Source organism: Suncus etruscus, chromosome 16 (genome assembly GCF_024139225.1).
Source record: "Suncus etruscus isolate mSunEtr1 chromosome 16, mSunEtr1.pri.cur, whole genome shotgun sequence".
In the NCBI taxonomy this organism is placed as follows: Eukaryota; Metazoa; Chordata; class Mammalia; order Eulipotyphla; family Soricidae; genus Suncus; species Suncus etruscus.
The window spans coordinates 45,362,811-45,377,643 of NC_064863.1; the positions used below are offsets into that span (position 1 = coordinate 45,362,811).

General features: G+C 38.9%; 1 protein-coding gene across 1 annotated transcript in view; it reads left to right on the plus strand.

Moving 5' to 3' along the window:
- The window catches only part of KIT (KIT proto-oncogene, receptor tyrosine kinase), a 94,031-nt gene extending 83,751 nt beyond the window's left edge, over positions 1-10,280 (plus strand). Inside the window, exons 15-21 of the mRNA XM_049789960.1 lie at positions 2,567-2,658; positions 3,116-3,243; positions 4,247-4,369; positions 7,862-7,973; positions 8,088-8,187; positions 8,475-8,580; positions 10,068-10,280. Of these exons, the coding sequence (XP_049645917.1) occupies positions 2,567-2,658; positions 3,116-3,243; positions 4,247-4,369; positions 7,862-7,973; positions 8,088-8,187; positions 8,475-8,580; positions 10,068-10,196 (790 nt within the window). The 3' untranslated portion in view covers positions 10,197-10,280. The remainder of the gene's footprint in view (positions 1-2,566; positions 2,659-3,115; positions 3,244-4,246; positions 4,370-7,861; positions 7,974-8,087; positions 8,188-8,474; positions 8,581-10,067) is intronic.
- The last annotated feature ends 4,553 nt before the right edge of the window (positions 10,281-14,833 follow it).

The window sequence follows — 14,833 nt, forward strand, 5'->3', positions numbered from 1 at the left end:
TGAGTACCGGATGCTTCTTTCTGTGAGAAACTGTTCAGAGAGAAAACGGAGAAACCTCAAACTGTCACAGTTGATTCCTTTGGAATCTTTAAAAGAGAGTAGCAAAAAGCTTTAACCATCTCTCCCCACAGGAGTTGTTGACATCCATCTCTCAATTATCTCTCTGTACTTTGCCCTGCTTTCTGTATACATCCTTCTATAAAAAGGCACAACTACTCTAGCACATCTTTAAAAATGACATACCAGACCAGCAAGATAGTGCAAAGATCAAGGCACTTGCCTAGCTGTGTCTGAGACCGGAACCTATGTTGAATTCCACCAAAACATACTGTCCTCTGAGCTCAGCCAGGTGGGACCACCACCCTTCTCCCCCCCAAAATAAAATCCTGAATCTTAATTTTCTCTATTCCATTGTGGATAGCATTTTGAATTTAATTAGTAAAGAACTTTAATTCCCTTGAGGCGTATTTGTCTAGTTTCCAATCAGTAAACTTTCCTGTTCATAATCCAAATGTGTTCTTTCCAAATGAAAACCCACCACTTAAAACTTTGGACACTTGCCTAGCCCAGGACAAGTCATACACTAATCATGCTTCTTTTGTGTTTCTCTGACTCTATGGTAGATTTCTCTTCTTCATTCACTTTATTCTCAACATCTTGTGATATCCAGACTTTGTCTCTTAAACTTATCTTCAGCTGTCTCCCTCTAACTCTCTGTCCCAGGATTTATTCATAACTACCGTCATTTATTTTTACTTTATTTTGAGAGAATGCATCATATAGTTGACCATAATACATTTGTTTACAGATAAGTGAAAGAAAAGCTATTGAAAATATAGGGAAAAAATAGAATGCAAGAGAAGAAAAAAAGAAAACAGTAAAGTAGCAAGCATATTTATGAAAAGTAGAGTATCTCCAATGAAGTCATCTATACAATGGCAGAAAGTTTAGTAAGCTCTTGTTGTTAGCTGTCCATTCTGTTAAATTGGTGTGTTTCTTTAGGGATTACAGAATCAAACAAAGTTGTCCAGAAATTCAAAGCACTATTACTGATACTGTGGCTTTTAGAGGCTTTTTTCAGCCGTAAGACCTCCAGAAAAAGGAGGATATAGGGGAGGAGTACCTGCACTTCCTCAAAAAGAAAGCCCTGGTGATATCAATCCAAATACTGGCATACATGAAGTTTGGTCAGCTTGTTCTCCCTGAAGAGAGTCAAACAGGAGTGGTGAGGCAGGGTCCAAGGCAAAGTGGTCATTCTGGTTGATGGATGCAGCAGGCACAGCTTCAGCAGGGCAGAGGCTTGGCCCATCATCTCCTGAGATAGTAAGCTTTTTGCTGTGATCAGTGTACCCATGTTTTTTTATGGCTCAGTTTATATCTCTTTGGAGAAAAGAGTGTGTCTGTCTATAGAGCTGACCCTGCACAAACATGGAGACTGTGTTTGTGGAGGTGGTTATAGCTGAGCAGTCACTTCTTATACCCCTTTTTAGTTGCCTGAAATTTTCATTCCCAAGTAATGTCTTTTAACTTTGGGGTGGAAAGGGGGGTGCATACCTGGTGGTGCTCAGAGCTTATTCCTGGCTCTGCATTCAAGAATCTCTCCTGATGGGTTTGGGGGATTATGGGGTGCAAGGGATGGAATCTGGGTAAGTCATATGCAAAGCAAGTACTGCTGTTCTCCAATCCCCACTTCTTAACTTAAAACAAAACCCTTTAATCTTGAGTAATGTCAAGAGTGTCAAGTTGTAGTAAAATACAGTATAAATCACCTTTGCTTTCCCCAAGCATATGCTCTTGACATGAATTATTTGGATCACATTGCCTTGCTCCTGAAAACAAGGCTCCATGCACATTTTTTTAATACTTTGAAAATAATGGACTAAACTGTTCAATCCTCGGAGGTGTTCTTTGTGCTCTCGGGTCCCAGATGGGATTGGAACCACCAGCATGCTCGGAAGAAATTGTTGTCATGGTGTTTCTATGCTAATCAGAAGCAGGAAGTACTAAAAATCTTGAAGACTCTCCAGCCAAATGTTGAAATGTTGCAGATTCAAGAGGTCCAGATGGTTCAGAAAATCATCCAAATTATTGGTGTTTATCTGAACCAACTGATTTTTTTTTTTAACTTGCTCCCATCAATTGCTATATGTTCACGATCACTGTCTTCCCCCATAACACATCTCAGAAGCTCTTATTCTTTGTTTCTTTCTTCTTGTCTCTTGAGGTTAATTTTGAGAGTTTGAAGTAATGTGGGATAATGTTTTTGGCTCTCTGATTCCCACTAAATCCCTAGTGTCAAAGGATGGTAAATTTCTAACCAGAGTTCAATCAATGATTGAACACAAGAAAGAAAAGAACCTCTAATTCCCAGGGATTGGACTCTAATGTTGAAAATTAACCACTATAACTATGCTAAACTAGGTTCTCTTCAGTCCAACTTTGCCAAACTTTCTTCCAGTACAATCAGCTTATTACTTGAAAAGCTGAACTCTGCCCCCAAAGTATGCCCACAATCCTCTACATCCCATTTCATCTATTCATACCTCAATGGTTATTTCTCTCCCAGCAATGACAGTACTAACGAGTATATGGACATGAAGCCCGGAGTTTCTTATGTTGTCCCAACCAAGACTGACAAGAGGAGAGCTGCACGAATAGGTTAGTGCCTAGCTAGGAATAAAAACAAGTCTAATGGGAATTGCTCATGGCATTGTGAATATATTTTATCATTTGTTACTTGTGGTATAGTCTAGTGACAAGAGTGATCTTGGCAAGTGGTTGTAAGTGGGCATTGAATCCAGCATCCTCCAACAGATAGAAAAAGATTTGACTATCCAGTATATTTTGCATATCAAAATAAATCAGGTATCTATTTTCAGAACAATAAATAAGTTTTGGGATATTATTTTCCCCTCTAAATATTTGTTTACTAACCTGTAATGAATAGTGACTTAACTTTGTGACCCCTGCACAAAAGGATCAGCATTGGGGAGGTATTCAACCAAATTCCCATCAGGTTATTCATTATTAACCATTGGTGTTGTCATTGTTCCTTTCCTTTCCTTAACTCACCCCGAAGGTTTTAATTGTTAAGAAAATCCCTTTCCTCCCCCAGGCTCCTACATCGAAAGAGAGGTGACACCTGCTGTCATGGATGATGATGAGCTGGCCCTCGACCTGGAAGATTTGCTAAGCTTTTCTTACCAGGTGGCAAAGGGCATGGCATTCCTCGCCTCAAAGAATGTGAGTGGGAGCAATTCTCAGAGGAGGCCTTTACAATGGGCTCAGAAAGGAGCTTTGTAGAGCTGCAGTTAGAACACAGCATGTCATTCTGAAGTGGGGTAACTGAAAAGCAGAGGCAATTTAGTTACTTCAGGTTCCCATGGCTGCCTCTCGAATTTCTGGTCTTATTTTTCTAAGTTTCTTTAAAGTGCAAACTTGTCAAAATGATCGCTCTTTGAATTTTTGTATATGTAATGAATGCATTAAAATATTTAGATTTTCATATTGGAGCTACTCTTAGAGATCATTATTTTATTGGTAAAAGTGTAGGATGAGTATCTCATTGAATTGCTGTGCTCGGTGTTTGATTGAAGTTAGAGCCCAAATATTGTATGAAAAATGTATGAAGTAAAGAGTCTTAACCAGTGAAAGCATTGGAAAAGAGTGAGATAGAGGGGAAAGATGGAATCTAACCAAGAAACAGTTTTTACAAGAGTAAGAGGAATTCTCTATGAACTGGACCTAACAAAAATTATTGAATGTATAAATCCTACCTTGGTGTCATTGGTGACATTTTCAAATAATTAACAAACTATATGGGAACATGGTGGCTGAAAAAAGGAGCCTCTTCACTATGTCCTTGGCAGATGTCAGATGGAAGTGGCAAAGACATTTCATAAACTAAAAGGACATCCAAAGACAAAAATACAAAATGAGTTTAAAAAATATGATACGACTATTTATAATGTATTTTTCTATGAATGAAAGCAGTCCTACAAAGAAAGAAAGCATTTATTCAAGTTGGTTTGGAAAATGATTATAGTAATTACTGTTCTAACGATATGAAACACAGAATTTGAGCATCATTCAAGGCATAATTTAAATATTTATTTTTGGTGTATCGCATAGTTGAAAAGTGAAGCAAAAGTATTGGATTTTTATAACATAAGGAGCACCCTGGTATTAAATGCAGTTTTCACTCTTAAAGTTTAAAATAAATTTAAATGGCTTTCTTTTCTAATAGTGTATTCACAGAGACTTGGCAGCCAGAAATATCCTTCTTACTCATGGTCGAATCACAAAGATTTGTGATTTTGGTCTAGCCAGAGACATCAAGAATGATTCTAATTATGTGGTCAAAGGAAACGTGAGTATCCCATCCCCTCTTTGCTTGACAAGCCAGTGAAAGGTTTTTGAGTTTCCAGTTTTTACAGGGATTATGTTTTATAATTTTCCTAATGCAAATCCCACCTTTGTGATGTCATGCATTTTAGCAGTCAAATTAAGTATACTTCAGAATTTGCATGGTATCTGAACATTACTACAACTAACATTCTGATAATAGAATTCCTAATTCTAATTGTGTAATTATGGGAAGGAAAGGAACGAAGGAAACAGAAATAGCCTTAATTTTCATTATAGCCTGAGAATAGCAATGAACTTGATTTTGTTCAAGTGAAACAATGTGGATTCTGAAGGTCACTGCAGGGGAATTTTCTTTGGAGAGTGACATGGTATGTGGAATAGATGAAAATCCCAGATATAGCTCAGAATTAGGTCTTTAGAGTATTGTATCTTATAATCAATAGAGAGCATATTATGTAATAAAGCTTATTTTAAGTAGGTTCATGAGCAATAATTGGTTTATAGAACATAGTAGTTTTATTTCAAAATGCTTTATGTTGCCAGTTTTTTCATCAGAACAAATCCTTGGCACCAGGATGCATTGTTTTTATATTTTGAATGTTAGGGAAACATAAAAGCACTCTATGTTTTGTTTTTTTTCTTTCTTTCCCTGAGATGACAGAGGTTAATAGAGGTGAAAACAGTTCCATATTTTTTAGGTACCATCCCATTGATGAGGGAAGTGACATAGTCCTGTGTAGATATTCTTATCTATTTTCCCAGGTCCATTCCTGCAATTCAGGTGTATTTCTGGAGGTAGCTTATTGGTTTTTTTGTTAGTTTTAGGGCCACAGTCATAGACCTCAGGGCTTAATTCTGACTCTGCTTAGGCATCAGTCTTGGTGGGGATTGGTGGACCATATACATGGTGCTGGAGCTCAAACCCTGTTCAGTAGCTTGCAAGGCAAGCACTCCTATTTGCTGTACTATTGCTCCGAGGTGCCACCCTCATTTTTAGTAAATTTCTTTCAAGGCTAAATTTTACCACCAGGTCTGTTAAAAACACCAAATCCCCTCCATGTTGAAAGGTTTTCTTGTTCAAGGGAAAAGTGAAAGGTAAGTTTCTTACCCTGCCCTTTGAATAGTGACTAAAAGACATTGTGGCTTCCAGACCCACTTATGCTTAGTTCAAACTGGCTCTATTACTTGGTGTGATCTTTGGTAAGACTTCCCAGTATTTTTGAATCTTATTTTTCTCCTCTTGAAAATAATCCCTTTACTGCCTTATAAAGTTACTATGTGAGAATGTAAAGGGAGTAGAACTGCAGCTAATATCTGATAGCAAGTATAATACTGACCTTTAAAGATGTTTTGTTTGAAACATAAATAATCATGGTTATGGTTCTGTTGCAGCTACCGAATCTTTGAATATTGGTGGGTGGCCTTAGTTAGAATTCACAAGAATACATTAAACTCATCAAGCTTCCAGATTGTGGACTTCTGCTCAAGTCGTTTGAAATAACCAATTACAGATAATGCTTTCACGAGGCTGCTGGCTATGGAGAATATATGGGACAAGTTGAAAATGAGAGCTTGTGGCCAGAGAGCACTGTCTGGGCCTAAGTGCATGCTTTGCATGTAAGACACTTAGGTTTGATTCCCAGCACTGCCCAGTCCCCCAGCACAGCTGAAAGGGGCTTCCCAATACACTCAGGCGACTCTCAGAACATGTTATTGCTGACAGATTTAAAGCGTAGTCATCTAAGATCTCTTCATCTTCCTAGTGGATTCCTTATCATTTGTTGTGGCTTACAGTCTGGCAAAGTCTATGATCTCTTGCCAGAAGTGTTTTACAAATTCATACGATAAAAATACATAGGTTCTCCAAGAAAAGTAGTTAGATTGAAATACACTTATCAAAATATTAAAATGTAAATTGGTGATATATTTATATACACTACATTGCACAGAAAAAACATGTTCTAGCTACTTATATATGTTCTCTTTGTCCAAAAGCTACTGTAATTTCAAAGTGGAAATAAATTTAAATGCAAATCAAATAAAACTAGCTGGCTGATTCCTGCTGGTGATCAGATCAAGTTAACTGCTCCTACCAGAGTGCGTTTTTTTTGTTTTTTGTTTTTTTAAATCTTCATTCACAATGTTAAGGAAATGCTGAATTTCACTTAGAAGTTAGTGAAAAAGAAAAGGTGATCCACCCCCCATTCCAAGTTCCTCAGAATCTGATTTGAAGACATGCCGGATGTCTAAAAGCTCCTATAGGAATTTCAGTGAGAAATTTGGGAAGGTCTATTGGAAAGTTTTTCTCTCCCACCAAGCCCTCCTCCCCCAACTAAAATAACTTGAAGACTAGAAAAAATTGTCTTCTCAGTCTTAAGTGGATTAAAAGAAGGAATGATTTTACTTTTTTATGGTAGATTAAGAAACAGGAATTCAGAATGCCTCCAAGAGGAATAGTCATGGAAAGTTTGCCTTAATTTGAGCAGAAAGTGTTCAGGATGTGAAGTTGGAGCTGTTGAATTTAATCCCTAGACCTGCCACTTGCCACCTTGAAATCATCAAAAGTAGCAAGCATTTCCTGAGATCTTTTGGGTGCTCACTACTTATTATGCTAGGTTATTTTTCAAGTATTTGTGAGTCAGGCAGTTTGGGCGAAGAAACTTTTGCCTTATCTCATTTCCATGATCTCATTTAACCTACAAAACAACTTGGTGGCTTTGAAGTATTTTTATTTTACAGAAGATAGCAGCAGGGCTTAGTGATAGCTATTTCAGTGATTTTTCCCAATGCATTGATTGGTAAGAGATAACTGACTTGCCTATGAAAGAAAACCTAAAAGAAAGTGAAAGTAAGAGTAGCAGGCCACACTAGTCCAGAGAAGCACCTGAAGTATTTAGGGCCCAATCTGGGGGTAGCCCTCATTTTCATGATCCTCACTGAGGAACCAACCAATGTGGCTAGAAGGCAAGATGGGTAGAAAACAAGGAAGAGGACAGAACTGCATTTTGAACTTTTTTCTAAGTTGCTGTATAACACTCAGAAACTTGATGGCAAAATGAAGTCCTATGGCTATTCCTCTTTATACAGGAGCTGGACAAGGACTCTTACTGAGGAAGTCCATGTTCTAACATGAGTGGAAAGGAGAAAAATAAACTCAGGAGTGACTAACAAATCTCTGTCACTTGAGGCCAGTGATTAGCCAAGGGTTAAACCCATATCTCTGACGTCTGTACTCTGCTTTTAACCACCATGCATGGACTGATCCACTGTTTCTGTTTTTAAGATACTGATCTAAAGCTGTACGTCAGAGGTCATTGGGGTCATAGAGGAAAGGCTGTTTTGAGCTGGTGGTCAAGTTCACCCCCATCTCTAGCAGGAGAAGCAACTAGAGGGAATACTTTTATTCCCTGGGGTTTTTTTGTTTGTTTGTTCTGTTTTTAATTTCTTTGAGATTTCTCATTTTTGAGCTGTATCTCTTGTACTTTTATTGCAGGCTCGGCTGCCTGTAAAGTGGATGGCGCCCGAAAGCATTTTCAACTGTGTGTATACATTTGAAAGTGACGTCTGGTCCTATGGGATTTTTCTGTGGGAGTTATTTTCCTTAGGTAAGATGATTCCTACCAAAGGCACCTTGATGCAACTCAAAGCGTGGGCTTTAGGTTAATCTGTGTCCTGCTCGCCTAGGATGAACATTGATTTGCAAACTCTTTGTGCCTCAGGGAGCAGCCCCTATCCTGGTATGCCAGTGGATTCTAAATTCTACAAGATGATCAAGGAAGGTTTCCGAATGCTGAGCCCTGAGCATGCCCCTGCTGAAATGTAAGGGCCCAAATAATTTTCTTTCTGAGGTTTTTTTTTGGGGGGGGGGGATGGAGGGTGTTGTCATTTTAAGGTTTCAACTAGCCTAGTCTGAAATTTGGTTCTTTTTTTTATGCTTCCTCCATTTGGCTATCACTTATGTCACCTATTTTCATTGTCTTTTTCTCTCTCAAAATACACTGTTGGGCAGTGTTTTGTTGTATGCACACACTTCTTTATTGTCCAGTGCCTGGGGATGAACTGGTAACAACTGAGAAACAGGGCACTAACATGGCCTTTTCTTGCAGGTATGATGTAATGAAGACTTGTTGGGATGCTGACCCCCTCAAGAGGCCCACCTTCAAACAGATTGTTCAGCTCATTGAGAAGCAGATTTCAGACAGTTCTACTCATGTGAGTACACTGGCCAAATATATGTCTCCCTTCTCTTGGTTCTGGATAGTTCTTCTCGTTGGCCCTTTTATTTTTTGGGTGATGGTGAAGGGGGCATCCTAACCCATTGATGTTCAAAGGACCATGTGATGCAATGCAAGGGTTTTAACCCAGAGTTAAAAAGTGTGTGCTCTGGTCTATGAGTCATTATCTCTCTATGCCATCTCCACCACTGGGATGAGGACTAAGAGACCCACTCCTCCTCTCCTAGGCTTCCCATGGAAAGGTGGAGCAATGGAAGGACCTACTTACCCTCCCTGTCCTAAACCAATGCAGGGTATGAGTTGAGGACGTGGCATTCAGAAGCCTAGAAGTAGAACTTTCAGGAAGATTTTTTTGATTTCCTCCCTGACCCCAAATATTGGTGTCATGTGTCAAACAATTTAGCCTTTGGAAGGTGTGGTAAGAGTAAAGGCGTAGAACTATTCTATGGCTTGTGATCTCAGTAAAGTCAGCCTTCTGCTTCAACAAGCATAGCCAGAAATGGCAGAACTGTTAACTCACAAGTCAGAGAGAATGAACAGTTATTTGAAGTGGGGAGATCCCCCCATCTTGCAGAGGTGAGAGGAACACTCCAAACTCAAATCCATTCTTGCTGTGCATTCTCTTAAGGAGGAGTTAATGATCCATAACTTTGATTCAGATTTTAGTTTTTAATTACTTTTCTTTTGAATTGTGTGCAGAGACTTTTCTTTTCCAAGTGCATTTTCCACTCAAGACGGTTAGGTCACATCCTTTAGGACTCAGGAGCTATTCCTGGCTCAGAAGTGACCCATGGTGGTATCGCTCTGGGGCCATATGTGGTGCTGGGAATTGAGCTGGGGTCAGTATATTAAGGAGCATTTCTTACCTAAGTGCTTGTTTCTCAGCAGAAGACTTAAGAAATCATTGATTTTCAGGGTATAAAGGACACTAATCCACAGTTTGTAGTTGACTATAGAGAACCATCAACCTTCAGAGTTCCCAAACTTAATGGGCCTACCATCTCCTTGTCAGGAAAAAATAATTATCATTCTCCCCACCCCTTTGGTAACCTGCCTTCCTTAAAAAAACAAAAAGATAATGCCTCTTAAATGCATCTGTGATTACAGCTCCCCACCTGATCTTCCCTAGCACCCCATTCCTTATATAGGGGTCGGGAGGTACTGCCCACCGAGCAAACACTAGGTTCCATAGTTTGTTCCTAGATACATGTAAGGAAAACTCTTTGGGAGATGCAGCATCACTTAGTGCTTCTTCAGATCTTGGGGAAAATAGGGATTAAGCAAAACTTGTCTGTTCTTAGGTGAATATGATTGGAGTTGGGGTTCTGAAGCCCATCAGAACTTCCTCCATAAAAGAACCTGGGCCATATTTCATGAGCTTCCACACCACACCACACACACTACCCCTTTGTCATGTATCCCTTGTGGGGACAGATACATTGACTGTGAACTTGTTTTCCTCAGATCTACTCCAACATGTCAAATGCCAACCCCAATCCAGAGACGACAGTGGTGGACCATTCGGTTCGGATCAATTCTGTGGGCAGCAGTGCCTCTTCGACCCAGCCTCTGCTTGTACATGAAGAAGTGTGAATGGAATGAGCATCTGAGTGAAGGGAGTCTTTGTACAGGAAGATCCCTTGCTCCTTTTTTTTTTTCTTTTCTTTTCTTTTTTTTTTTTGTGATAGTTACTTTGTTTTCCTTCAACTTGCATCCTGCTCCCAGGTAGTGGACACCCATGGTCTTCAGTCTTGAACAAGCACCTTTGAGTGCTTGTTTTCTGTATTTTTGTTTTTTTATCATCATTTGAGCTTTCCTTTTAAGATCCAAACATGTACATTCCCGATAGCTAAAAATCCCTGTTGAAGGGACAAATAGATGACTTGGAGAAAGGGAAGGGAGGGAGGGTCAGTACCCCTAGGACTTTCCAAGTCTTCTCTAGTATCTATTTGAAAAAGAATGGTTTCTTGATTTGTTTGAGTTTCTGGCAGTAGTTGCCTTTAGCCTTCATAATCATTCCTAGTATTAGGATGATGCTGAGAGATTAAATGCTTAAATATAAGCCCTAGATAAAGGGATATGGGACATTGTTAGAATCACAGGCAAACATTTGGGATTTTGGAGGCATAATGAGTCTAGTATTTCTGCTGGGTAGGAAACATAGGCCATGGGAAAATGCTCCTTGAGCATGAGTCAAGTCTTGCTGCTATGCCTGGGCCTTTGTACTACTGACCTGGTTTCTAAATAGAGTTTGCTGTTTGAGAGTTCCCTCCCTAGCTTTTGTATATACTCTTATGTTACATGTGTTCCTACATTTGAGAGGGGCCAGGCATAATCCTCTAGGAGTAGTTTCTGGCTACTGCTTTGGCTCAAGTCTGCTGAGCCAGAATTAGAATTAGAAGAAATTTATAGTTAGCCAAGTTGGAAGGAAACAGTTCAGATCTTTTTTTTTTCTTTAAAGAAAAATATAACTGCCAAGCACAATCTTAACAACAAGAAAAACATAAAAAAAAAATCCTTTTGTAGCCAATGAACTTGTTCTACTATCAGTGACCCAGAATGAGCCTACCAGCTTCAGAATAGCATCCTGTGCAGTGGAATGGATGCCCTTTGAAAAGTTTCTGTTTTTTACTGCATGTCTTTGGCAAGACATTTTGTCTCCTTTGCAGACAGCATGTCCTGGACACCAGGCCAGTATCTATAGCCTAGTGAATGTGTGCTTGTGCGTATGGATGCTTGCTGATCAATGTTGGGCTAGGGCTTGACCTTGCCCTGAGCCCATGAGGGTACTTTAGTACCCAAGAAGTAGCTTGGCTTTTTGTTATCCACACTGCTTTTGTTTCTCGTCACTATCTAGGAAATGAACCAAAAGCTCACCCAGAGTTGAGACCAAAGCAGAGTGCTTAAGTATCTATTTCTCTGCAGTAAGTGGTTCTACTGTTTCCACTCTACATACTGTACCTGTTCCTCAAACTTTACTCATGCTCCTCTCTAATAGAAACATACTTAAAATCTTATCCTTTAACTATAGCCTGAATATTAGAATTTACCCCATCCTCTTTTATTTTGATCACTATCGAAATCTGAAGGATCTGTGAGTCCACAGCCATGTGTTACTTCATAAGATCCAGGTCTGTGGTTCTTGCAGTTCCCCCTTTTGGTCACTTAGATTACATTTAGACATCTGTGGTCATTCTTCCAGAAGTCACCTTTTGCACTGGAGTTCTATGCTCTCGCACCTTCCAAAGGTAACAGGTTTTGGGGTTTTGTTGTCACATAAGAGATTGTCACTGTTTGCCATATTTTGTCTGAAAAAAAAATTCCTTTGCGATTCTATTGACTCTGATGATAGTAAGAAAAATGGTTATTAATGGTAGACGTCTTAGGTACTTCAGGGGCCCTCCACTGAAAGATTTTTTTTGTCTTGGATATTCCTTGAAAGTTTATATTTTTATAATTTTTTTTACATCAGGTGTTCCTTTGCAGTGGCTTAATGTTTGAAAGTTTTTTGTCTGTTTTTGTAAATATTGAAATGTAGCAATAATGTCTTTTGAATATTCCTAAGCCCATGAGTCCTCGAAAATATTTTTTATATATACAGTAAGCTTATGTGTAAATATATGTAAGCGGTGCAAGTTTAAAGGATGTTGATGTTCCATGTTTTTCCCCCAGATATGTTGTCCAATTGTTGACAGTTATAGAGAATTCTAATAAAAATATACATATATAAATAAAATGGAGTTTTGATTATTTCAAACTTGCTAAGATTAAATTTCACAGTGTTAAATGTCATTGACCTGGCCTAAGAAAGTTTGTCCCTAGACTATAAAGACAAATAGAAGACTTTCAATGTCACTAGGATATTTATACTTGAAGACTCAACAGACATTTATTGAGAATACAATAGATGCTATATATTCTCATTTTATTCCTGATACCCATTTACATTGAAACAGCATAAAAACCATAATGAGAAATATATACGTCTCTATGATTATTACTAGATTGATTCATGGGAAGTGGCTGTTTTTGTAGACAAAATAATGGCCAGTAGTTGTAATTTCATGTGTAACTAGTTAGCTAGTTTAGTTAAAACATGCCATCTAGTTTAAGTAGCTAACCAGCTAACATGTGTCTAGTTAACTGGCCTGTTTTCTTCCTAAAGATATTATGTAAAAATACATGAATATGAAATATAAATTAGTTCCCAAGGTTGACCTGAGGAATCCTGAGAATGGGACTTTGTCTCTTGTTAGCTTGGATTTGAAGAGGTGGTTCTATGAGATGTTCATGTTTGACACCCTAATCCTGTCCTCACTTGCTCTGGGACACTTGCTCTTCTTCAGGAAGAAGGTGAACAGTGCCTGTGTCTTTGGGACTGTCTTTTGGTGGGGACAGCGCTTGTGACGGTGGCATAGTCCAGACCAGTGAAACCAGTGTGTCTTCTTCAGCATGAACCGAAGAACTACACGGAACCATGTAATCCTGTGAAAAGTATTAGGTCCACAAAACCATTAGTTTTGATTTCCTTTATTAACATGGTATTTACAGCTACCATAGTAGGACAGGGAAGAATGAAAGAAAAGTACCATGGAATAAAGAGTAGTCCTTTTTGTCCTTGTGTTTTGGTTCTTGGGTATATCTGGATATGTTCAGAGACATTCCTGGCAGGGTTCAGGGGACTATCTGGGGTCCTAGGAATTGAATCTGGATCTGTTGTACAGTACCCTCTGTACTAATTCTCCGGTATCACGAATCATTTTCAAAAGCAGGTGTGGCCTACGAAAGCACTCTACAGTAAAGGACATGAAACATACCCTCCTTTTAGTCAGATATGACAAATGCTTAATAATCACTAAAAAAATCAAGTTTGTTTTGAAGATTTTCAATGCCATTTAGTTTTTTCCTGAGTTTGAGAACTTGAGTTAAAAGCAGATACCGTTGCCCATGGTTGATTATAGGAATTAAGCCATATCCCTCAGAGGCCCACCATTTCTTTAAAAAGAACTTTTTTGGTTTGGGGCCACACCTGGCAGTGCCCAGGGGATTATCCTGGCTCTTTACTCAGGAATCACTCCTGGCAGGCTTGGCATCATATGGGATGTTGGTGTTCCAACCTAGGCTGACTGCATGCAAGGCAAATGCCCTACCCACTGTGCATAGAATCAGGCCCTTAGTGTTCAGGCTTAAAGTAGGTTGAAATTCTGGTGCCAATTCTGTCCCTATCACTTAAAGCTGTGGACATTAGTCTGATTAACTCTTGAAACTTGTCTCTTTAATATCAATAACTACCTCAAGTGTACTAATACTAGGCTTTTCACCTTAATCATTCACCTAATACAGAAATAGTGCTCAACTTTTGTCTTAGCTAAACATATTTATTAATAAGGAAAATGTTCCTAATATACATCATAACCCAATCATTGCCCCCCACAAAGAATGATAGTCAAAACAAGACATTCATTGTAACACTTTTTTACTAGTTCCTAGTAAAATTTTGCTATAAAATTTTCTGGGATTTTAGTGGTTGCAGTGAGCAGTATTCAGGGGAGCTGTTCCTTGACTCTAATCTGGAGTAAACCCTGATGCTGCTCAGGGAACCATATTTGATTCTAGGAATCCAACCAGGGTCGATCCAAGTAAAGTTACATGGAAGCCAAGTGCCTTACCTTTCGTACTTTCTTTCCAGTCACCCTTCCTATCAAGAACACAGAGTGTTTTTGATTCCAGCCTTCCTTCTCTCTCTCATAACTTTAGGCCCATGAACATTCTGTCCCTCTTTTCTGCTTCCTGTTCAGACTTCTTCTTTCCTATTCTCTTCCAGATAGCACCCATCTTTCAAGAATGGGGAAAGAATCTCAATTGAAAGTTGCTTTTAAAATCCTGTAACAGGAGTAGGGAAGAGGGGTTTGGTGGTGGGAATGTTGCACTTGTGAAGAGGGGTGGTATTTTGTTTATGACTGAAACCCAACTACAAGCATGCTTGTAATCATGGTGCTTAAATAAAGATTTATATAAAAAAACCAAAATCCTGTAACACTTTTTCCTTATAATCTTAGAATCTCTTTTGCCTTATACAATAATTATTGATTCAAGTCATATTCTCTTTAACCCCACCAGGTCTATACCTAAAATCATCAGTCTAAAATAACCTCTATATTTGGTGGCAGGGCATGGAAAACTCTAATTTCACTAGCTATTAAGTACTTACTATCCTAGAAACATCACTT